The 25,373-nt window shown below is 36.5% G+C and overlaps 1 protein-coding gene across 2 annotated transcripts in view; it reads right to left on the reverse strand.

Moving 5' to 3' along the window:
* Nucleotides 1–1,964: 1,964 nt before the first annotated feature.
* Nucleotides 1,965–25,373, reverse strand: part of LOC104318002 (adhesion G protein-coupled receptor A3) — a 316,671-nt gene continuing 293,262 nt past the window's right edge. For both annotated transcript variants that reach the window (XM_069796696.1, XM_069796695.1), the window contains exons 18-19: nucleotides 9,776–9,871; nucleotides 1,965–6,571 (exon numbers count right to left, since the gene is read on the reverse strand). In XM_069796696.1, coding sequence (XP_069652797.1) covers nucleotides 5,350–6,571; nucleotides 9,776–9,871 — 1,318 coding nt within the window. In that variant the 3' untranslated portion in view covers nucleotides 1,965–5,349. The remainder of the gene's footprint in view (nucleotides 6,572–9,775; nucleotides 9,872–25,373) is intronic.

Genomic DNA, 25,373 nt, shown 5'->3' on the forward strand with positions numbered 1-25,373 from the left:
GGCATAAATCAAGCTAAATAGTTAACTTTGAGCTATGTTCTAATTAGTAGAGAACAAGGTCTTACAATGGAAAGAGTCAAGGAATAAGTGATTGTAACTGCTTACAGCTCAGTAACAAATGGGCTAACAAAAGAAAGTACTGTGAAAATAATTTGAGTAATGTGTTTTGTTGCTTTCTCTTCTCCCAGAGTTCCCACCTAGCCCCAAAATAAGCTCCTTCTGCTGCCTTCCTCAGGTGTCATTGAGTACCTGGGAAACAAATAAAGGAATGAATGAAAACACTGACTATGCTGCACAGTATTGCTTGCCAGCGTGCTGCAGGTTCAGGGGAACAGCTGGAGCAGAGTGACGGGCTGATGGGAACAGTCAGTCATTTTGTTGTTCAGACTGCAAGGCACTACAGAATTCAAACAGATCAAAATGTAAAGAGACAGTAGTACCTATGGGGTATACAGACACCCTGTTTACAAAACCCCCCTTACCTCTCAGGCATGGCCAGCTGCCCAACCTTAAGGCAGGATGTTGGATGCTCTAGATCTTGCAGATCAAATTTCAACCCTCCTTGTAGAGAAGTGAGCCCTATAATACTGTCCTGAATTCACTGATGCTTGCTTGTTTGGCACCTGAAAAACTCAGGTAATAGACTGGTAGGATAAGGGAATAGGGATTCACTTGCACCTTCACAGACCTAGTAAGAGGGAACAAAAAGCCATGGTTTATATAGTCAAGGTAATTTGTAGAATAAGTTTTCTTCTTAGCAATTCAGTTGCTAATTAAAAAATGGTCAACTGGGCACAGCAAAGAAAACAACGAACCAAACCAAAAGCTCCCTTCTCTGTAGGGTTAACTAAGCAAGCAAAAGCTGCCTAGAGCACCAACTTACTAATGAAATTGCTTGACTGAAGTCAGCCAGCCAGCCTTTAAACCCAGCTGATGGATCCTGATTCATCCAGCTGCCTCCTACAGCTTCTTTCTGAACTGGAGGGTGCTGGTACAGGAACTTGAATTTATGTCCTGGTAAGGAAGCTGCTGAGCTGCTAATGTCTTCATCACCCCAACATTTCTTGTCATAGGCAAAAAAACCTCAGTGAGAGTACAGGTGGTCCCCTTTACAGAGAACCAAACCCACCTTCCTTTTTTCTGTTTCCATGCAAAGACGATTCTATGTTAAGAAGGTTACTGGCATGATGCTGATAGCAGCTTTCTTTTTCCGAAATAGTCAAATGGACAAGCCTCCTCTGTCAGACAATCTCTCCATTGTAAAAAGGCACATAATTTACAGCGGAAGCTACCTCCAAATTTGTGGAGTTACAGTCAGCTTTGTAAGCCTTAAAAGTGTCTGCAGAAGAGCAATTTCAGATCTTTGGGGCATCCAGGATGCCTAGACACATGTTCCCACACATGATGAACCTGAAGCAGCTTTGTGACACAACATCCAAAAAGGTTTCCTCCAACCTGGGCTTTTCTGATCATTCACTCCACTGTGCTGTTTCACACTCATTTCAGCTAACCAGGAATTTTAGGTAAGCTGACTAATTTTGCCTGGGTTTCTGTTGATTTGACAGATGTCTGTATGCAGCAGACCTGCTAGGCAGGTAGTTTTGGCAGAGAGCTGGAGGGAGGAGGAGTTATGCTGCTTAAAGCCACTTGCATTAGGTTTATCTGCCTTCAGCCCTTAGTGCTCGAGCAGAGGCTGCCCAGTTGCCTATGTTGTCTACCACAGGTGGCCTCAACTTTGCTTTAAGCACAGACTTGCTTTTGGTTTAGACAGCAAGAATGCTTTACATGTGCAGTGAAGGCTCCTTTGGTGGGTTAACATCTGGATAGGGTGCCCACAGGGTAGCTGGCAGGCAGCTGTGTGGTGAAGGAGAACATGTGTTTACGGCCACTGACAGCAACTGCTCAGTCATATTAGTGCAGACACAACCAACAGACTTCTTGGGAACAACACATATGATCAGGCATAATGTGCAAAAATGTATGCTTTATTTTTACACCAAAACTCTTTATATAGAGAGGCTGGGTAGGAATTCTTCCTGTAAACAGTCTATGTGACTTAAAATGGAGTCACTTACGTGATCTGAAATTTGGTCACGAAAACTGGGATTGGCAGAGAAGAACACTGCAGCATCAGAGCATATTTTTATCCTGGTAGTACTGTAATAACAACCCTTCAGATTTCTGTTGATTGCATCATTCTCCAAAAATTATCTTTTTTGGATGAAATTTCTCTTGCTTAATCTCAGACAGAAAGCGAACATTAAAAATCTGTTCAGTCATTTTTATGTCATCAGTGAATCACCAAAACTAATGCTGACTTTGAAATGTTACATTGTATGTCCGTGAGGAATTTACTAGGACAATATATCTCTTATACTCCACTTATTTCATTGACTTTATTTTTATACAAAAGAAAATCAGGTAAAGTAGTAATGGTTTGCTGACTATAGTTGACCAAAACCCCACAATAAAACAAAGCCAGACTCCCAAAGCATTGAAATTATCTCATTTATCTTAAGGAAAAAAAAGTCAAAAGCACAAAAAGCATTTTGGTCAAATTTGATGTTAAAAAACATTTCTATATTTATTTAATATCACGTTCTCCTACTCTGTAGTTATACTATATATTTTCTGAAAAAATAATATGCAAACAGATTATTGCATAACACATCTTTTCCAAATTAGCCCAGAAATATTCACTAAATTAATTTTTAACACAATAAGAAAAGTGTTTTAATATTTTATGTTTAAATTCCAGAGAGTTTTATCACATAAGATATTCTGTGGAAAGCAGCACCTATTTACTTCTTTGTAAGCCATTACGAAGGTGGAACTGGCCTCTCAGACAAAATAACAGAGGTGATTAGAACACAAGCTGAATAAAGAAGCTCACGGAGTGGGTTCTTGCAGAGTGAGTATTTCACTTGGCTGTGTGTGTGTGGAATATTTTGCATAACGGTCTACAGACCTCCTAGGATTTTGCGATTACAGAATATACATATACATAGTGCTGAGACACAGAGAAGTGGTATTTCACATTATGTCTATGCTTGTTTAGGGCTCACTGTCTATATGGAATGAGTGAAAGTAATATTAAAAGAAAATAATTTTTAAACAGAAAATATTTCATTATGCAAACAAAGAAAAATACTATATTTTAGTTTAGAGACAGTTCAAGCATATACAGCATATACATAATAAAGCTCAGGCTTTTTTTTTTTTTTTTTTTTTTTGTATTAGCTAAAGAAGCAGTCATGAAACTGTTGTATATTGGCTTAAAACTTGACAACCACCTAGTGCATTCTTCTTGCTCACCTTTTAAAAATACACGATCTGAGATGGATACATTGCACTGCTGGAGTTTACAATATATATTTCAAATTTACAAAAATACAGAAAAACAAGATTTCTTGCACTCAGATACTGAGCATTAACCCTTTGAGTACTAATTCCCACCTGCAACACTGCAGAACACATTCATCTGACTTACAAGTTTTTATAACATTCTAACAATTATAATTGTCATCTTTATGTACACTATTAGGAAATGCATTCCTACATATTAAAAAAAAAAAGGTAGAGACTAATAAACTGCTAATAACAGAAAAATAATGGGCTGAATTATGTGAGGATTTCTGCAACATATACACAGAATCACAGACTGATGATCTCTCACAGGAATTTTCTATTTCCCCTCTGCAGCAATGTAGCAATTACATAAGTCTGTGTTAAGACATGACAGCAAACTTTCTCATGTGGCCATACAGAATTGTGCTTTTTCTCTTATTTATGGATGTACTGCTCACGTTCCACTGTAGACATTTTTCTCACAGCTCTATGCTCCTATTCACTTTCTGCGATCTATTATTACTCTGCACCCTTCCTATTTGAAAAAAAGCACTTTTATTTCATATAGGGATAATTATGATGCAGTTCTGTACTGTGAGTTGATGCTTTGTGTCCAGATGTTCATGGAAACATGAAAAAATTTCTTGCCAAGAGCCTTGTTAATAGAGAATGGTACTGACCCTGGAATGCCCTACAATTCAGCAGAAATCATGAACATAAAGAACTTCTCTGAAGGTCAAATTTGCATTAAAGGATGAAGACAATCTGAAATTTGCTAGGGGAGGAAATGGGTTTTCAGAAAGCAAGTGTTGAAATTAATAGATGGACTCTAAGAAGGTGTGTTTTTGGAAAATGACTGAACTTTCTCTTTCCTGACAACTCTGGACTACGTTGATCATGTAACTAAACAGACAGCATCATATATACAGTGTCTCTGAACTAGAATAAGCTACTTTAAGAAAATAACTGTAGTCCTCAAAGAGTTAATGATAAAACTGCTCTACCTTAACAGATGTGGAAAGATCGTGAAACAGCTTACAGATTTGTTCAAAAGGCATACTTTACAAAGAAGTGTAAAACTTGTTGAGACAATTGCTATTACACCGCACAGTGTCACATACAATGAGTAGTGCATGCTCTGTAAAGACATTAGAGTGGACCCTTATCAAAGCTATCATATAACCTTATACAAAGGATTGTGCCACTTAAACTAGTGCAGAGTGATTTTTTTTCCTGTAGATTTATAATGCTCTAGATTAATATCAATAGGGTTTTTCACAGCCTTGTACAACACTTTTTTTTGTTCTTTTTTAAACACGTGTAACACTAGAAAACAGCAAATGGTATATCCTGACATATGTCATGCAAAATACAACCAATACAGCACCATAGATGTAACAGAGACATTACCTAGCACTTCTCTCCAACAAGAAAAAGGACAGAACAGGGACTGTACATTACACAACTTTACAGGTCTTATGCTACAGAAGATCTTTAGAGGCAGTATCACTTTTGTAGATCTAAAAAGCTGTAATTTTATAAAATCCTGTTTATCATTTCTACCGTAGTCACTTCTGATTAAAATCCATGTCACAGTAATAATATTTTGCTACAAAAATAAATAAGTAAGTTTAAGATGCTGATATGTTTATAAAGTGTCTGAAGTTACTACAGAACAAAAGTGAAAACAATGAATGAAAATGATTTATTTCTAAAGAAATGTTCTGTGTAACAAAAGGATATTGCCTCTCATTCCATTGTCTAGACTTCATTGTCTAATTATCTTTCAGAATTTTTTTATAACTTTCTTTTAAAAATAACTTCACTTTAAAACTGTCACTATCTCTCTCTTTTAGACTCTTATTAAGAAAATGGAAATAAAGATGGAAAAGCTGTACAATTTACTATTGAGCTACACAAATATGCCATCTTATTTAGTTTGGAATAAAAACAAAGATAACAATGGTTTAGGGGAAAAAACACATTATGATGGCCCATGAACTACACAGTAGTTTCATTTTTCCAAGGGCCAGTTTTGATATTTCCTGTACTATCTGAGCTGTATATCATGGCTTCATGCACGTTTCCCTTGAGAATTCCGTTGTGATTCGTCGTATTAAATGGCAATGACTGTGTCCGTGGGTGCATTTCAAAATGAGCTGGATGGTGCACAGTGTCACTTTCTGGCATTTTAGCACAACTATATATTACAGTACTTGCATCGCTACTTTCGGGCTGGTTGACAGTAGGATATGGATCACTTTTTGAGCAGCAGGCCCGTCTGTGACCTGACTGGCTATCGTGCGTACTGTGGGGACTGTCTGTATGTGAGCTGTGGATGCTGCCATCAATACTCGAAGGAATGTGATAGGCGTATTCTCTTTCACCTGCAGATCTATGCCGACTGAAGTAACGTGGCTTAGTTCTGCTTTTCAGACATCTATGAATGTGCATATTGGGTCTGAAGGTTCCCTCGCTGTGGACATGAATGTGAGCTTCATCATCAAGTAGCTGATCACAGTGCATTTTTGCACAACATGGTGTCACAGGTGAAAGGCAGTTAACGTGATTTTGAACTGCTTGTAGGTTGGTAAGTTTACAGTGGCTAGCTGCTGGATGATTAAACACAGCTGATTTGTTGGGACATGGTGATTCCTGAAGACAAGGTGCGTGAACTTGAGTGTCACCATTGACATTAACCTTTGGGCGCACATTAACTTGGACAGAATAGGTGTTTCTTCTAGATGGGCAACAGGACCACCAGCAATGCCACACGTCATCTCGCTTTGCACAGTGATGGATCAGGATGAAAAGCCCCAAGGTCACACAGAAGGCTCCGTAAAGACAGCTAAATATCATATCCAAGAAATGACCTTGAGATACTGCAAGTGCTCCAAAGGTCCAAGTGGCAGTAAACAGGAACAAAGTGAATGCTGCGGCTCGAAGCTGAGCCTTAAATGAATGCTCATTTTCCAATAAGGAAGAAGAAATCATGGAGCAGGTTGCCTGGGAAACGGACACAGAGTCTGTAATATGACCATGGCCCACCTCAGTACTTGGCATTCTCTGCGGATCTTCTGTCTTCTCCTTTAACTCATACTTGCGTTCAGGATGGCGCTTCAGTTGCACATACGTGCAGAGAAAGTAAACACAGGTGACTAGCACAATGAATGCTACTGGCCCATAAAAAGCACCAAGACTAGGCTCCCATGCCATCCAGCAACTGAAAACAACAAAAAAAGAGTCAAGAACATTTTATAGCACACATTAGATACCATGGACAACTGACTGATGTGAAACTGGGCTTTCTGACTAACTTGTAGGACCCAACAGTGTCTCAGAAGTTCAGATGTTTGTTGTGGAGGAAGGGAGTGTGTCTTTGGTATCAATTAAGCTGAGGTATCACTTTCGTATTTTTTAATAGAATAAAATGTCTAGTATAATTTACAGGATATTAAAGCTGAAAATTTCCAAGAAATGTAGGTCAGTTTAGAAACTTGAATTGCAGTGAAGTATAAGGCCATTTGTGTCAAGCCTTTTTTTTACTATTAAAAATGTCAGTGCTAATACTTTGATTAAAAAGCAAATGAGGCATAGTTTATGCAATCTGTGTGAGCAACAGAAATGTACAGATTTCAATGGTTTGTATTAATGAACATTGATACAAACTCTTAAGCCTGAAGATTGTTCTTACAGAATTTTCTTGTTGCCAAAGTAGAGAAGAGCCTGTGTAATAAGAAAGGCTGAAAAAAGAGTTCCAGTTGAACAGTCACCACTTTCTGCAGTGAGCAGACCCAAAAGATACATGCCATTTCTGAATTCTGCACTGTTTCTGAACTTCCTGGGAGTTAATTTACACCAATTTGAATGTCCTCAGAAAAATTAAGGAAACTGATGGTCTCTCTGTGATACACTGGTAGCATAATATTGTAGCATTGATCGTTATTTGCTAGGCTTCAAATAATATAACCATAACTGGTTTAGAGCAGCTTAAAGTAGTTCACAGGCCAGTATGAGCTGAATAAGCCTCAGTCAGCTGCATAATTTAGTAGCAGTCTAACAGGACTGTCCTGAGGATGAATGATCTAATCAAATAAACATGGGGGAAGAAAACACTTCTGGCTAATGAAATTCCAGATGGAAACTGGGAGAACTTGGGTCAGGGGGAGAAGGAATACTTGCTTAGTTTTTACTCTTCCCTGTGATCTGCTTTTAGCCACAGACAGACAGGGCTGTATAAGCTAGTACAGCTGTTATTAGGTTCTTATACTCTAAATATTACATGGGTTTCTGGAAAGAGGAATAAGTTACTTTCCTTATCTGTTGGACTAGGACAAGAAGTAATGGGCTTAAACTGCAGCAAGAAAGATTTAAATTAGATTTTTCAAAAAGTTTCCTAGCTGTTAGGACAATTAGGATAATAAGCTGTTGGAATAAAGTGGGTCTATCCATTATCAGAGCATTTAAGGCACCTCAGATAAATAACTGTCAGGAATGGTTTGGATATAGCTAATTTCCCACTGGGTCAGAAAGACCAGGTGATCTGTCATGATCCATTCCAGCTCTAAAAGTGACACTGTGTGACACTTCATATTCATTTAGGCGTGTGTGATTGGTTGCAGTCCCTCCACTACAGCGAGGAACCTTCTGGTATCACATTCTTGTCAAGCCAGGAATCATCTACAACTTACTATAAAAAGGGCAGAATGAATTTTTCTCCCAGGCTGAGAACTTCTCAGCTAAAAAGAGGCAGTCCCACTGGGTATTTATCACAAGAAACTGCAGACTAACAACTTCAAATTTTTAAAATCTGAACCTTAAACAAAAACATGCACACTTTTATTAATGAACTTAGAGACACTTCAAGGAGTATATATTTTGCTGTCAGATATACACATGAAAAGATTCCCTGAAAGGTATCTTGTGAAAAGATAGGTAAGTTACCACCTATATTTAATTGGATAAGCAGAGAGCACAAAGCTACATGAATACTTGAAGTACATTTGAACGCTGCATATTTGATGTGAAGTGGAGAATGGAATGCTCCCCAGTGGAACAGTCTCTTGGGATGCTCTTATTTCAAGTGGAATCTCATTGTGGATCACTTAAAAAATGAGTTCCATAAAAAAAAAGTTCAAATTTGTGCATCTACATTTACTCTACTAATACCATTAAAAATGAATAAGGCGTATAACTCACTATGCTGTTGTTGAATTAGAAGCTGTCTTTTTACTCAGTCTTATAACCATCCCTCACCTGTGCCTTGTTTTCTGTACAGACTGTGGTACCAGGTATTGATTGGCTATAATTAACATGATTAAAGAAGTATAACCTCTGTAACTGTGCCAAAATGAAAAATGTCTCACATTTATGAACATAAATAATTGAGTCTTTTAATATACTGTTGATTGTAAGTGTCTAATTGGATAAGTTTGAATAAATATATGAATATGAGTTGGGCCCTAGGCAGAGCAAACAGTTAGCCATGGTATGTACTAATTTATTACCAGAATTTAAATTTCAATTACCTGTAAAAATGCCTTTAAGGAGTCAAATGCTCACTTACAAACCATTCTCCTTTGTTTCCACTTTTCTTACCCAGAACATACCTAGTTTCAAATGTATTACAATAGATGCTCAAAGCAATAACTAAGAATGATGTTCTCCAGAGTACTCGTGCTGGCAGAGTACTAATATATCCACTAGTGTGCCAGTCATTGCCACGCTGATCATTTACACAGAATGTATTTAACTTTGCCGTCTGATTCATTTTCTGCTACACTTTTATGGAAAGGCTTATTGTACTTTATTGATATCTCATGTTTCATGTCAAGAATTAATAACAATGTGATGCCCGGACAGCTTGTGGAGGTAGACTGAACACTAATACACTAGTACACTAGAGGGCTACGTCGGGATTGCAAGATGTTGTGACGAACACTTCCAGGTGGTGAAAATCCAAAATAATTGTTTTTTAAGGGAGGGGCAGGGGTAGAGAAGGCAGAGGAAGGATTTTTACTTGTCCTTTTTTCACATAATTATTTGTAAATTACTTTAAATAAGTCACCTGAAGGATATCAATTCAAGGTAGAAAATGAATTGAAAGTATTTAATTCATTAGTAGCTCCATTAAATATGCTATCTATTAGGCATTTTTAATATCCTTTCACTTATTCGGATGTAAATGAGGAGTAATTCTGTAAATGAAAAGTGATTCTATTGACCGTAATGGAGTCAAATTGATAGAGGTGAAGCAGCGAGCCCCAGATTAAGACATTGCTCTGCCATAGCTATTAATTAATAAAATTTCATAATAAATGTCATCCCAAATGGCATGTCTTTACCCTTTATGAAGTCAGTTACATTTATAGGCATAAGAAAAAGAGTATGTTTTCCTTAAAGTTTTATGATAATAGTTTATACTTACTATGGTGCATTGCCTTCAATCCCATAATTATTGATATTGGTTGCTGCTGTAATCCCACATATAATAAAAGGAACTCCACCACTAATCAGGTAAAATCTGTTGAGAGATAATAACTGATGTTTTAATTTGCCTGACTTGTAGTCAAATGCTGCTTTTAAAATAATTGTACCTTCTTGAAGTATCCCGAGTATACAATATTGCTGAAACATTAAACTTGTCCCTAAAACCAGAAAAGCAAAGAATGAAGTATTGTCACAATAAACACTGTACTTTATGAAACAAACAGCAGAAAGCTTAATATTTAATATTTATATGGACCCACTTTTAACAATCTCTTGACTTATGTCTTTAGTAAAGGTAGTCACTGCTGCAGTCACATGAAGAACAAAACCTTGTCTAATGAAAGAACCTACATCCCAAATAAAGTTATTCCACTCACCTAGATATTTATATTTAATAGTTATTAAATATGTAAGCATTATAAATTAAAAATATTCAGACAAAGCAGCTGTATTCACTTTAACCTGAAAATATTCCCAGGGAAATTCAGAGAAATCACAGAAACATTTTCCTAACTCCTGGATGACAAAAGAAACAGAGTTCAGTTAGGCAAAGAGAAAAGAGGCAGTCTACTTGACAAAATGTTTTTTTTTTTTCTGCACAGAGGAGCAATCTGGAGAAATCAGGAGGATTAAACATCCCTTTGCATATACCACACTTTTCTTCACTCATTCAATAGCCAGCCTTGCAAATGCATTAAAATGTGAGGCCCTCTAAGGCTTCAGCAAGATCTCATAAATATCCAGGAGAGTGTTAACCGAAGCGTTAATCTTTCTGTAAAGACTTCTATTTGAAGACTGAAAGCACATAGATTCACACCCTTTTAACCAGTTAAATGCCACTGAACTACTTGGAAGCAGCAGTCATCCCAATGTACTATCATTAGGCTACATTAAAGTCCTAGGGGATGTCTCATTGAAGTTGGTGTCCTGCATTCCTATGTCCAAATTCAGCAAAATAAACCATCATCACATTTTCCATTTATATAAGCAAAACACAAAATGATGCAGGGAGCACAGCACTTCCACCGCTGCGGTCTCTGAGGTGGAGAGCACCAGACCTGTGCAGTGAGGTTACAGCTGGAGGGAATGCTGCTCAGTGATAACAGGTAAAAGACAAAGTTAGTTTCCTTTCAAGCCACAGATGCTTCCCAATCACTGCTATTATGTTGATCATCAGGACTAAGAGGGACCTAGTAATGTGTGGGACACATTCTGACCAGAATCTGGCCACTAGTTTTCTATACTGTGTTACAAATATTGGGAAATTTCACGGTCATTGCAAGGCAGGATTTTTATAGAAACAGAGTTATAGTAAATCAAACCCAGAATTAGTGTTAGCATTTCTTAACCTCTTTTCCCCACCTCCTTTCGAAGCAGAATTAGAGGCCAGGCCTCAGAAAATTTCATGTTAACATTTAGAGTCAATCTTTGTCCTAATGGTCTAAGCTGTAAACAGAGGAGAGAAAATCATCCTCCACGTTTATCAAAAAGCCGTTCAGATTTTATAACTTCGAAGTCATTAAGTATCTATTTTTTCTTCAAACTTGGCTTATTCTGTAGAGCTCAACAAATTCCAATGAACAAGCTGCCTCCTTACAAAATCCACTCATTCCCTGCAGTTTAATGATTGTACATATCTTTTGACTTGAGCATGTTGAATAAGCTAGCTTCATAGCCTATTATTACTTTTAACAAAGACATGTTCAGTGACATTTTTGAAATTCAGGAAGTGACTAGGGTAAGCAATGAGGCATAGAAAAGTTAATCCCAAATTATGTAAGAAATAGTAAGGAGCAGAAAAATAGGAATACAGAAGCAAGTATAGGAAACTGCACTTCAAACTCATCTGAAGTGATTACACCATAGAATTTACCTACAATGCAGCCTATAATTTCATTTTTTGCAGAGCCACCACTTTTTACAGATTGGATACATACATTCAAATCCTATCCTTATCTAAAGTCTCAGACAAGCCAGTATTTGGGTGTTAGATAATCTACTTCATATCTCACACTTTCAGCAGGCTGCTGAACACTACAACAGTAGCATCAGATGTTCTGGAAGCCCTTAGCTGTACAGTGCTTAAGAAATGTGGCAAAATCTAGCCAAATTCCTGTCCTGGCTCATTGCTAAGAAAATACATTCTAGAAATGACATAAGGTGAAGTCAAATGGTTTCAGCGTACCTGAGGTGCACTGTACTGATATCCAGCACAGCACACTGCCTGCCCTGTCTCATTGGAAAAAAACCCAGTAAAATAGCAAATAGAAAATGACAGTGTATACAAATGATTCTTCATTGGTGGGTTTGGGATTCTTAAAAGGTGAAGGGAAAAAAAGTCTGCCAAATAGAAGAAAAGTCAGCAAGAGAGGAATGGGGTTAAAATAGAACAAACAGAAAATATAATCAAAGAAATTGAAGTTAAATTGCAAGAGCAGAAGCACATACTCTTGCCCATTTGTGTGAGCTCATGGATACCTTAAATAGTATATAAAGAAGAAAAGACCACACTGGAAAGTCACCAAAGAGAAGAAACATTGTTCAAGAAGATCCATATACATGTTAGTTGTGAGGAAGTACACTTAAAATTAAGAAATTTAGACCAGTCTTTTGAAACATTAGTTTCTATGCAATCATTAGTTTTTTCCAATTTCTTCTTTTTCACCCAGATGAAACGATTAGGATCACTGAAGTAGAATTGATAGGGAATGAATAAAAAGTGAAGAAAATGCAGATAATAAATAGCTATGCTTCATACCTCCCAAAAACTTTTTATCTAAGAGAACCAAAGTGCTTTATAACATTAATTAATTTAGCCTTACAGCCCCCCGCGTGGTCAATAAACATTATTATCCCTGTTGTACAGATGAGAAAACAAGCAAGGAGAGATTAAGTGTTCAAGGTCATGCAGAAAATCTGTTTCAGAATGAGACTTCTTAATTCCCATCCTATGTTTAAACACAAGGCACCTCTCTATGACTGTAAATGAAGGGACAGGGCAAATCACAGCATCCAGGAGTTTGTCTCCAAGCCCAAGAAACACGATTGCCTCTCCATAAGTTCAAGCAGGAGCAAGAAGGAAGGATCCCCTAGTTAAGGTGGTTCCCTCCCAGTATTCACTAAGCCTTGTCAATGACTGTCTGCCTGTTACTCCCTGCAAAGCCTGATTTGTGGAGGAGGAGCCCATGTGTGCTATTCCCCGTGCGCCCTAATACTAACTTCCACTGGTATTTTGTATAGCACTGCCTGGGCATGTACACAGAGCAGATTTTCCAGACCAGTTAAAGTGGTCTCAGTGTAAGGGTTGTAACTGGAGAGATGCTGGGTTCTGCTGCTTTTGCTGCTGCAGCCAACTTTCTGTGTCTTTCAGCCATACAAGAGCAAAAGCAAGGGGTGATGTTCCTGTCCAGTAATGCTCATTCGCAGAACAATATAATAAAGCAGTACCAGAAGGATGAACCTTGTAGATTGAGCAAGTGTACATGCTTTTCAACCATATTCCACCATCCCTGCCCCGTAGATTGTCCTATTTTGAAAATAATGATCAAACTTTTTCCTACATTGTTTGCCTAACTTCCATTTACTACTTCCTCTCATGGCTATCTTTTGGTTTTAAAGCTTTAAAGGTCTATATCCATTGGTTCTGTAACCAGCTTTTGTCTTCCAATTACCTTTTCTACTTCTGAGTTACTTTTCTAATTTTTCTCATTAAGCCAGTGGGCTGTCTCCTCTTCACAAAAGAATATGTAGTATCTCAGCACCCAGAGCCAATTTCATCTACTTGTGTTACTCTTCTACCATTCAAGAACACAAAGAGTGATACTCAGGCTACCAGTAATGAAACTGTGTAGGGAGCAGTAAGAAGACAGAAGGACCCTGCTCTGACAGATGTGGCTGTTACGATAGAACCAGCTAACACGGAGGGACTGGCTGTAGTCAAGATAGCCGTGCATGCAAATCTTTAAAGACTGGGAAACGACAGGGAGGAAATTAAAACTTTTTTCCAGCTCAAATTTGATTTTGACAAGCAGTTAATTTATATAACATTTTAAAATTGCTTCACTAGTTTTTTAGTTTACTATTACTAATTGTAAACTATCTGTGGGATGATTTGGGGCTTTGAAGCAATTGCCAAGCTGTTGCTTCACTAGCCCTTGAGAAGAGTTTTTAAAATTTGTACATTGTTGTTGCTGGCCACCCAGGGATGTCCTGATGATTCCTAGCAGGCTTTCACATCAGCATACATTTATTTACTGAAGCTCATTCTATCACATCTTCACTAACATTGTTATGCAAGCTAATTAGATTAAAGCTAGCCTGGTAGGCCTCAGCATGCTGCATTCGCACCTCTTAGCTGCAGTATAGGCAACACCTCCGGTCTGAAAACCAGCCTATGCAGACACGCTCAAATGATGTGCAGTAATTTGTGGGGGGATGAATCATGCTCACTGAACATTAGAGGGAACCCCTAAGTTCCTGCTGCAGCTGCCTGAGACCAGTAAATACAACATTTTTTATTACATGCACTGACATAAACACCCCCTCCCCCCCCCCCCAACAGAGCAGCAGACACTGCTTGAGGTGATGTCCCTCTGTTGACATCATGGCTTACTGTTCTCCAGCTTCCTTTCAGCAAAAACTCCTCTTGTAAGGCAAACCCCACCAAAAAATACTGGGAGCTACATAGCCAATCTGATAGAAACAGGATAATGTCAGCAAGAATGACTGCAATAGCCTGCAGGCAGCATCCATTCTGCTAACTTAACATACCATATATTCTTCTAAGTTTATTTCCATAAATATTACTCAGAAAGTCAGCAAGTAAAAGGAACGTTCTACCCAGTGATGAGTTTCTTGCTTGAGTGTCTGGCTATTCTCTAGCCCAAAATTGTTTCCAGATTAAGAACCTTGGCCCTGGAATAAATTCTTCCAAAAAGGACCAGACCTTGGCTTTGTGGGTGTAATGCCAGGCTGATTTTAAGATTTTTTTCTGCAGAGGTTGGCAGAATGGCGATGTATCAGGAAGTGATTTAATAGCTTCAAATAGTCTTTATTGTAGACACTACTTGATTAAAATGTATGTATATTTAAAAGTATTCCTCTCCACATGCACAAGTCTAGAAAGGCACATGTTAGATATATAAAGATACCAGTGAAACATTAATTTCTTTCTTTTTCCTCAGTACAAAAAAAGATTCACCTATTTAGCTCCACTTAGTTCTAGGGCACAGTTCATATAGGAAGAGATGTCAATCTATTAGTCACTTGCAAAATAAACATGAAAATAAAAGAGGAGTCACAGCAAGATGACTTTCCCCTTTATTTTTCCTTGAGCTGGGATTTGATTTTAACATCTTTGTGAAAATAATCCATATAGAAAATGGTCATTAACTTCTGAGCTAACCAGATGCCACAGTTCAAGTACCCGGCAGGCAGGCAGACAGATAAGTAGCTGCTCTGTAGAAAGCTGAATTTATGAGTCCGATTTTCAAATTATTCTTCCTGAATTTTTCATGCATCACATAATTTCATGGTCCTTTTTCCTGAGAATTTTGATAAAATAAAAAGAAGACTTTGTAGAAATGATGGGATTTTGAAAATATACTTTCCATTTAAGAAAAAAAAAAAAATCATCATTTTGAATCCTATTCCCAGATAGTCTTGACTTATGAACATGTTTCCAAATACCATGTTAGTTTTTCTTCATGGCCTTGCTGAAGAGAAATAGCCTGTATTTCTTAAGTGCTTTTTCCCTGTCTGCAAAGTAGAATATAAACATGGAGAATACACACACACACACACACACAAAAAGGAAAAATAATCTACTAATAATGCTAAACTAAACTTTAATATGGCAAGTCAAACTCTAAAAGGTAAGTAACAGCAGAATTGAGTTGTGTGAAAACTCTATTTAGCACCTTTATGTGGCAATATTGTTATTCTTTTTAACTGCCTGTTCACAGACCATTTTATTTTTTCCATAAGATATTTCACTCATTCAGCATGGAAGGAACAAGGATCACTGGACAGGTAGTTATTCATTTTTACATATATAGCTCTTCTTTCTAGATCTTACTGCAAATTAAGAGCTTCACAAACATTAATTAATTAATCTTCATAATGTCCTTGTGAGAATATGTATAATCTTCTCCATTTAGAGGCAGAGACTAAAACAGAGAGAGATGAATGACAAAACTATTAAGAAAAGTCTCTGCAGATTTGTTTGCTCAACTTAAGATGTCCAGGCCTCCATTTGACAAAACTAGGCCCTAATTTTTTATTAAAATTGGCCATGAAATAGGAATTTAAATACTTTGCTGGATCTGCCCTTAGAGTCTCATAATATGGGAACCAGGGCAATAAAGTGGGAGAATGTTAGTCAGTGTCAGAAGATATGAAACCTCACCTATCATACGGCTTCAAAAAGACTTGCCTTTCTCATGTGAGCCCACTGCACTAGATACTCATAACTGAGTTTCTCTTCCTTTCCGTCTATGTCAGATGATGTCTCATGCACTGCCAGTTAGGTAGTGTGAGAATTTAGGCCCTGCTAGTGGAGGAAGCCAAGAGGATGTGCTGAAGCTATTTCTATTCAACTTCCCTGGTTAACAGCCTTCCTGGCTAGTGTAGCCATTACGTCTACTTCAGTATTTTGCAGATGAAAAGGAATTTACAGGCTGGCAGTCCAGCTGCAATTTGCTTTACCGTGACCCTGTAAGACAGTCTGAGCCAGCAGTGAGGACAGAGAAACAAAAATGCATACACACACACACACAAAAAAAAAAAAAGAAATCAAGAACTCAAAAAAAAGTTTAGAGAAAAATCAGAAGAAAGACAAGGGGGTTTCACTTACATAGAGATAACTCTATTGTCTCTTGGTGAGCTAGACCAACTTGAAGAGCCAATGTAACTAAGAAGCAAGAGAGACCTTGCCTTTTTTTTTTTTTCCTATTTTATTGGAGAATGCCTTGGGGGCTGTTGGAAATCAAAGAGAGAGATGATTCTTACAGTGCATTCCATGCTGCAGTTTAGCTCTATTGACTTCTATTTCTGCTCAGGCTTAATGAATAAATAACTTAAGTCAGGGTAAGGAGGTACTCATGCTAAATGTACTTCTGAAGGAAAGAAGCAAGTAAAATATTAAGCAGCATGTTGATGAGAAAAAAAAATATTCATTAGTATTTCTTAAAGAATCTATATTTTTAAAAGCTTAAAAAGAGCATGGAGCTCATTGAGAGAAAACTGTTTATGTTAATGACTGGAGAGAAAAAATTGGAGGAGAAATAATACTCATGCTTTCAGAATTTTCTATTTGCACAATCATTTTATCCCTAGGGAACACAACAGGCCTTTCAATTCTGTTTCCACAGTTAATTTCTAGTAGTAAAATGGCTGATACTCTCGTTTGGAGCAATTCATTGCTACCTCATTTTTCCAGGCATTTGACTACTCTTGTGTAGAGCTGTTACCTGAAATCATTTTGCAGTTCCAGCCTACTGAATCAAACACAACTGCTTCACTGAGCATTGCGGTACACCTTTAGAAAGTCAATTACCATCAGGATGTCCTTCTGCCTTTCAAAGGGGAGAAAAGAACCATTAACCTATCAACCCTCATCAAGACAAGAAATTCTGATAACAGCCTATATATGACAATACTATTTTATATAATATGAAAGTGAAATGAAAAGTAAAGCATGAAAAGATAGTGATAATAAGTGCTGTACCCTTATATTGTCACATATTTAATACTTGATTCACATTATATTAGTATCAATGTTTTATGACTGTCAGTAGAATCACCTTGAATTTTAAATAGAAAATATGGATTTCTTTGGTTTTACTTGATGTAATAATTCATTAAGCCTGCCAAAGGAACCAAATGGAATGACTAGCAGGAGGAAATATATTTTAATTTGGATCAACTGTGAAAGTCACTGACAGGGGGCTCTGGTCTATGTTCTCCTATGACTAAATTTTTAAAATTTTTTTTTTTTTTTAAAGGAATTTATGTCAATCCCACAGTTTACTACGGCAGTCACCAACACAACTCCCTGAATCACCCTGTGTTTCATGCATTGTTAAGTTTGACACTTACTGGCTTTGTAGACAACATTTTTTTGTCAAGAAGAATGCTTTTTCTTCTGCAGTAATTTTTTAAAATTTCAAATGGACCAGTCAAGTCCTTGCTTTGTAATTTTTACATCACCTGAAAATACACTATTTTCAGCTTTCACAGGAGGAGAACCTTTGGAGAGTTTATTCAGAGGTTATTTATTCACTACATGGTATATCTTTGGTTTTAGGTATGAAATCTATTTGTTGTATTAAAAAGAGATATTCTGAGACCTTATTTTTTATTATGAACTATATTGCCAAGTTAGAGCTGAATATCTTTGATTGCATAAGTTTCACAAGTAATATGTGAAACTGTCCATTTTCTAGAGAATAATACTCTTAGTTTTATTTTCTATTAAGTTCTTTCGCTGTACATGCACAGAATGATTCAGGAGATATTAATGACCAAGCAATCAATGTCATGAAGATAGGGACTTTACTGGTAGACCCAGGTAGCTTGTTCTTAGATTTGCTCAGCTGAGCATTCATGACAGATGTGTGCAAACAGACAATGAAAAGAGAATACAGGAACTCCTGGGAAATATCTCTAGGGAGGACACGTTAATTCTCTTCTCCTAAATTAATGTCTTCTCTTCCTTTTTCTCTTATATAAATCAATGATCTTATATAAAGGGCAAGATCTTTGCCCATAGTGCCAGAGGGAGCTGAAATTGTTTAGAAGAAAGAGAAAAATACAAGAAATACTTCAGAGAAGTGAATTTCCACAAAAACTACATTGGTAATTTGCACATTTTTTTGCAAGCCTTGTATCTTTTGATACAATATTAAGCTCGTCTTCCAGAGTGCAGGTGATAAAGAATCTCAGCTTTCTCTACTGAACTTTTATGTGGGCACAGAAACAACTGAAATCTGATTTCCTACAGATTTTGTCTTATGATTGTCTTTGGTGTCTGAAAAGGTACAAGGTCCTCTTGAGATCTTTCCCATAGTTATGCCACCTCTATATCATTTCAGCCATCGCTTATGTTGAGATATTAATCTTTGTTATTCACCTGCCCATCTAGTTATGTGAAACTTACAGGAGCTTAATGATCTTTATCCACATCAGGTTGACTAGCGAAGTTATTAGACAGGGAAAGCCTCAATGACAGTCACATACTTAAAAAAATGTTTCTTTAAGGAGATCTTAATATAAATAAGAATAAATTTCCATTTTTCCATGACAGATAATTACAGGCAAAATGTGAAAAATGTGAACTTTAACGGTTCAAAAACTAGCAGACAAACAGGAAGCTTAAATTCACTGGTTTCAAAAAATGTCCTGTTTTTTACACTAATATCACAATTTTTACTTTAGTTTACTGATTCTTGAATGATGAATGTTGGTGTTACTACTTACAGAGGGAAAACAGTAGCAAGAAAGCACAGCTCCAACAAGCTAAAAAGCATTTTTATCTCTTCTGCTGGCCGTGAAAAATTTCAGGCATCTTATAAAGCCTGTTTGATTGATACAGGCCATTAAAATAATGTGTTTAGGAAATCTAATGTTGCCCCATGAAATCTGCCATTTCTGCCAAAAAAAAAAAGAATTGCATTTCTTCAATGAAAATGTAAATTACAGCTTCACACATAACTGTATGTAAAACTAATGAATGCATCAGCTGGTTTCTGTCACATAACAGTGATTGGGTGGTTACTGTTATACAGAGTACTCTCAGAAGTACTTTAAAATTGTACATGTTCTGGCCACTGGGTAACATACATATTTTTAATATTTAACGGATTCATATTTAATATATTCATATGTCCTTGTAAAGTGCTTTCTTACAAAGTTTACAGAACAATGGTAAATTTAATCTCTTTACCTAGATTTGGTCAGCATATCCTATGCATATTCTTAAATGATACCCACCAACAATAGTCAAGACATATTTATACTGTCTGTGTACAGATAACATACGGAGGTAACTCCATTGGCTTTTAAATATTAAAAGTTCAAAGTATTAAAGCATTCTTACTGCTTCTGAGGATTTTACCAATGAGGTAACAAACCCCCCATCTTTAAAAGATTGTTAAAGATTAGGTGCTACATCCCCAAAATTTAACGGAGTTAGTGTTTCAGGCTTCTGCATCTCTGGTTTCACAATTATGTGCTAATCACAATTTACTACTACCTTCCATCTATTTAGGTAATTGGGTTTATTTTCAACTGCATGTATCTAAAATCTAATCACACAGCTAGAGCAAGATGTATCCTCAGGCAAAGTGAGAGAACAAACTGTGTTGTTTAAGACATGAAGAAACCACACACTAAATAAAAATAATATCATTTTGATTATTAAATCTTCTTGGTCTACGAGAAGTATTCAGTGACAAACCCAGAGGGCCATTTAAAATCGAAAAGCATCTACGCAGAAGATCCATGGAAACCACAAAACCCTTTCTGTTGAATCTTTCCAGCTACCAAGCTTTTGTCATCGACAAATCAAACCCACATTTTTAGGGAAAAGATGAAACAGTTTCCTGAAAGGAATTGTTTCTGATGTGAAAAGCATACAAGCAGGTTTTGAATTCCTCTAAAGTCCATATTCAGTGCACAGTAAAGGAAGGGAATCTGTGCTTTATTTTGGTTCCCATTTTAAAATATTATGATGAATTTTTTTGAATAGTTCTAATATTTTTAGGGTTTGCCACAGGTCATGAGTTTAAGGAAGGGGCATCCCTGAAATTTAAGAAAAATTAGTACCTCAAACATCAAAGCCATTATTTTCATTCACACAGAAAATTGCTTTCAATCATAAAGAAAACCATAAGGAAACACTTGCAGGTGAAGTCAGTGCAAGGCACAGATATTAACATCCTAAGATACACCCTAAATGACTTGACATATCAATTCTGAAGGCACTATATTTTTTGCTTTATTTACCAAGACTGCACAATGAAAAATCTAAAAAAAAGTATTATGTGTAAGGTGCCTGTATAAGTTAAACATGGGTCTTTTTCTTTTTTCATATTTCTACCCTCACATTGTCTTTGTTCATAAATACTTGCTGAGAAAAAAAATCTCAGTACTTACACGGAGCAACAGAACAGAATAGAGTGCCTGCCTCGAGAATTAACTTGCACTCCACAAAGACTAGAGTCTTATGCACCAGAAATTTAAAATGGGAAGCTGCAAAATATAGCTCAGATAAAAACCCCAAACTATTAAGATGAAACATTTCAATTTTTTTCCAACCAGAAATTTTTCTGAATATCTATTACCTAATCACTTCTAAATATTGACTTTAATTTGCTTTTCAGAATAAGAAGACATATCAAAAATGTTGTCATCTCCCATGAATGATAATTCAGTTTTACAGCTGCCCACATTTGGAATATGAATCTATAGTATATGCAACCACTACTTACACCTCAATGGACTCATACAGAAAGAAAACATTAGAAATCCAAAACCTATTAATTTGATTAATTGTGAATAACTACTTGGTAATTTGATGGTATTCCAACATTTTTTAAAGCACATTTTATTACTTCCTGTCGTTTTTCACTTAGGAATCCTTAGTAATGACAGATTCATTTTCATGTATTTCAACACTGTAGTATATTCCTCAGTTCTGCTATTTGAAAGCAAGCTGCATTTCCTGTCTTTCATGGTTTAAGTATTAGCTGCACCAAGTAATTTTAAACCCATGTAGCAATGATTAATGTATTTGGATATTTTCCTAGAACAATAACCAACAGTCTTCACATCATTGAACACATCACATTCTTGTTAGGACATAACAAAGTTCCGTACCTTCTTAATGCTACACATGTTGATGTTCACTGTACACTGACCAAGGTGAGCAAAAAACTATTATTCATAACAACATGCCCCGAGGCAAGAAACCATTTAAATTTTCCTTTGGTACAGTGAACTACAAGTTATTTGGTACAGGGAACTATTATACCAAGTGAACCTGCTCCTTTAAGTGATAATGTGAGAAAATAATCTGCGAATACTCAATAATTAGGTGTCTGGACTCTCTTCCGTGATGAGGAAGACAGATTCTCTTTCCTTGAATTAGATGATTAAGGGTCAGCCATCACACCTGAGTGCTGTGAGTACTGGATGTTCAGCATTCCAGTATTAGCACAAATGGTGCTAATTTCCTTATGAGGTAGGGATACTTTCAGTTTGCAGGGATGGAAATTCACTTCCGTCACAACTCTATTTTATTCTTATTTATGCATTTTTTTAGAAATTTGTTAAACTTCTGAAAGAGTCGGGACTGGAGAATCAGAACCAGAGTCCTCATGGACTGTGGCAGAATGAGGTGGCCACCACATCATGAGTTTCTTTTCCTATCCCTCATATTCTTTCATCAATAGTTTAGATATACTATGTGCAATCTGATGGGAATTTCTTGTGTTTATAAACATGATATTTATATATTTTACATTATGTGGCTATGAATTTTAACTTACATTATATACCTATGAATTTTAATGTTGTTCTGTTAAACTCATTGGGTTTTGTTCATGGGATTAAGAGTGATTTTTTTTGTGCTTTATTTCACACTAGGTTACAGCCCTTACATTTCATGTTTGTCGTCCATTCAAGATGAAAGCTAAAGGAAACAGAACTAGGATGGGAGGAAGAAATAAGGTCCTTGGAGATTTTCAAAACTTGACTAGATGAGGCCCTGAGCTAACTTTTAAGTTGGATCTGCTTTGAGTGGAGAGTTAAACTAGATGACTTAAGAGATGTTTCTGCCAAACTTATTATTTTTATGATTCTATGATTAACTTATTATTCATTGTTATCTTTTCAATCTTATGAGGGTCCATCCATACCAGCTGTCAATGCTGAGAGAAGGGCTCTTTAAACCTCCTGCTCTTCTAGTTTATGTAACTCTGTAAATTGAAACATATGCACTCGTCAGAGGAGACTGATTCACAGGTGAGTGAGCATAGCTTGAAAATTCCTATAGTTAGAAGGCTATGTGCAGAGAGCCAGACAGAGTTCTTTAGCAGAGTACAGTGCATTATTAAAATGTAACTGAGATAGGACACGACTGAGGTCAGAAAGAGACCCCACCTCACATCCCATCAACACTGGCTACAGCTGTGACTGTAGCCAAGAATAGTTGCAACAAAAGAAAAATTTATGCTATGTATAAAATCTATTATTGTATCAGGTAAGTTGTGCATCCATTACTTATGTAAGCGTTCCCACTGGCTTTGGTCAAGCTCCATATGAGTGAGATGCAGACTTGCATGATTTTGTACTTACTCAACTGCATCATTCTTTTGCAGAAACTGATCTACATTCTAAAGAATCTTAATGAAGTTTCATCCTTACAGTTTGCAAAAAGGAAAAAGCTTACTTTTTCATGTTTGTTTTCATGGAGAAAATAGTATATTAGGATTTATGCAATGTTATCCACTCCTACAATTTCCAATTTATCATCTTGACAGATATCCAGGTAGCCAAAAACTTAAAAACACCTTACCAAGTAGGTGTTATTAAATGTAACAAGCAGCAGTGACACATTAAAGCATGATGGAAATAACTTTCCCTCATGGTTTTAGACTTTTGACTTCTTTCTGAAACACTTTCTCCTTCATATTCCATAGGATGTAATTCAATCTGCTAATCTAGAGGTAGAAAAAGCATTCTCTTTTAATGCTCTACATAAAAGAATGATTTTGGATTACCCTGCTATTAAAATCATAGACAAACTGTATTCAATTAATGACTTGACTCCACAAAACCACAGAGATTTAGATTTATTGGTAAGAATTCAGGTTGACATTTTGTCCTTAATTCCCCTATTGAAAAGTAAGAAACAAAGGTACAATTGCATGAGTTCATGAGTGTCAACCCCAATTTTTAGTTTTAATGTTGAGGGTTTTTTCTGTGTCGGTTTTAGTCTTACTAAGTTGAGCTATGGGAAATATTATATATATGATGATGGCATGAACATTTGTTTTTTCCTGTTGTTTAAAAACTGACATACACAGAAACCTATTTTTGGTGATCCCTATCCCAGATTTTAACCAGAAGCAAAAACAAAGCTTTTCCATCATATATAAAAAGGTCAAAGGGTAAGTTTCTAAAAAAATCGCAGGGTTTCTGGAGCACTCAGCCAGAAGTGATCATGAAATCTGAAAGAAAAGGACAAGCAGAGATAGAGTTATCTTTATAAAACGTAATTGTGAAATAGTAATTAAAAGCTAGAAATGACATGTCATTTCCAGAATGTTACTGTGTTAGTAATGCAGAAAAAGGAGATCTGAAAAGGAATGAACAGCAGTCATTACCAGCTTCACAAAACTATAAGGGCATCTTGTTGCTCGACTTCCCAGGTCAAAAGGCTGCCTGGCTTTGCTAGGTACGATAATTGTTATCAGACTTGGCAATGCCAGAACCTCATAAAGGACTAAAGTGTTCTCTCTAGTTGGAAAACACTCTCTTAAATGCATGCAGAGGGAATCTAGCTAATTGGTTGCTTCTTCAATATCACTAATGGAAGACTAAGAGTCTATATGAATAGACAAGTTTAACGTCATTCTTATAGGAGACAACAACAAGAGTATGATATGCCACGTTAAATAGTCCAAAATGCCTCACATATGAATTATAGCCAGCAGGGGGCAGCTATTCTGAAAATAACAGTGGTAGTAATTTGCCCATGATTCCTGTTCTCTATCTTTTTGATTCATGAGAATGATTTTTACTGACATCAGTAATCCCAGAAATCAAATTCCAAAGTTGTACGCATAAATTTCTTGGAAATGAACTCTGCTTGTATAGGCATTTTTTTCTGGAGATGTCTGTAAACTCATGTAATGTGAAGAAGCAGCAAGATCCTATGACTGACCACTCATGACTCTCATAGTTAGCAAATACCACAAATTCAGGGACCCTCCATAATCAACCTATAAAACCAATGATTGTAAAAGTAAGAGACTGGAAGAGAAACTAAAGCAATAAATAAATCTGAAGAAATTGTCATCTGCTCAGAGATTTATAGGCATATATTTGTGGATAATGTTCTTGGTGAATTACCTGTATCTGCTGATGTGACTACTTGTAATAAGCTTAGCTACCAGTCAAGGCATGTTGGAACAGGGAACTACTTCTTACATTTCATACATTTCCCACAAATATTATACAGAATATTTCAAGGTAAATCTCTGAAACCTCCAATTTCTTGGCATTGCTCGTAAATATTGAGAAGCGAACACAAATGATCTGCGGTAATCATAGTTCTCCTACCTCCTAATCAATGGATAAAACAATAACTAGGTACCTCTTGTAGTCAACAGATAAATAAGGTATCTTGTGGTCTCAGGTTTTCTTTCACAGAAAACCTAAGCCAACGTTCACTTTCAGATAAACTGTTAAAATCTTGAATGATTCCCTGAGTACCAAGTATGATCCAATAATAATGGCATCACCCTTTTATC

Source organism: Haliaeetus albicilla, chromosome 11 (genome assembly GCF_947461875.1).
Source record: "Haliaeetus albicilla chromosome 11, bHalAlb1.1, whole genome shotgun sequence".
Taxonomy (NCBI): Eukaryota; Metazoa; Chordata; class Aves; order Accipitriformes; family Accipitridae; genus Haliaeetus; species Haliaeetus albicilla.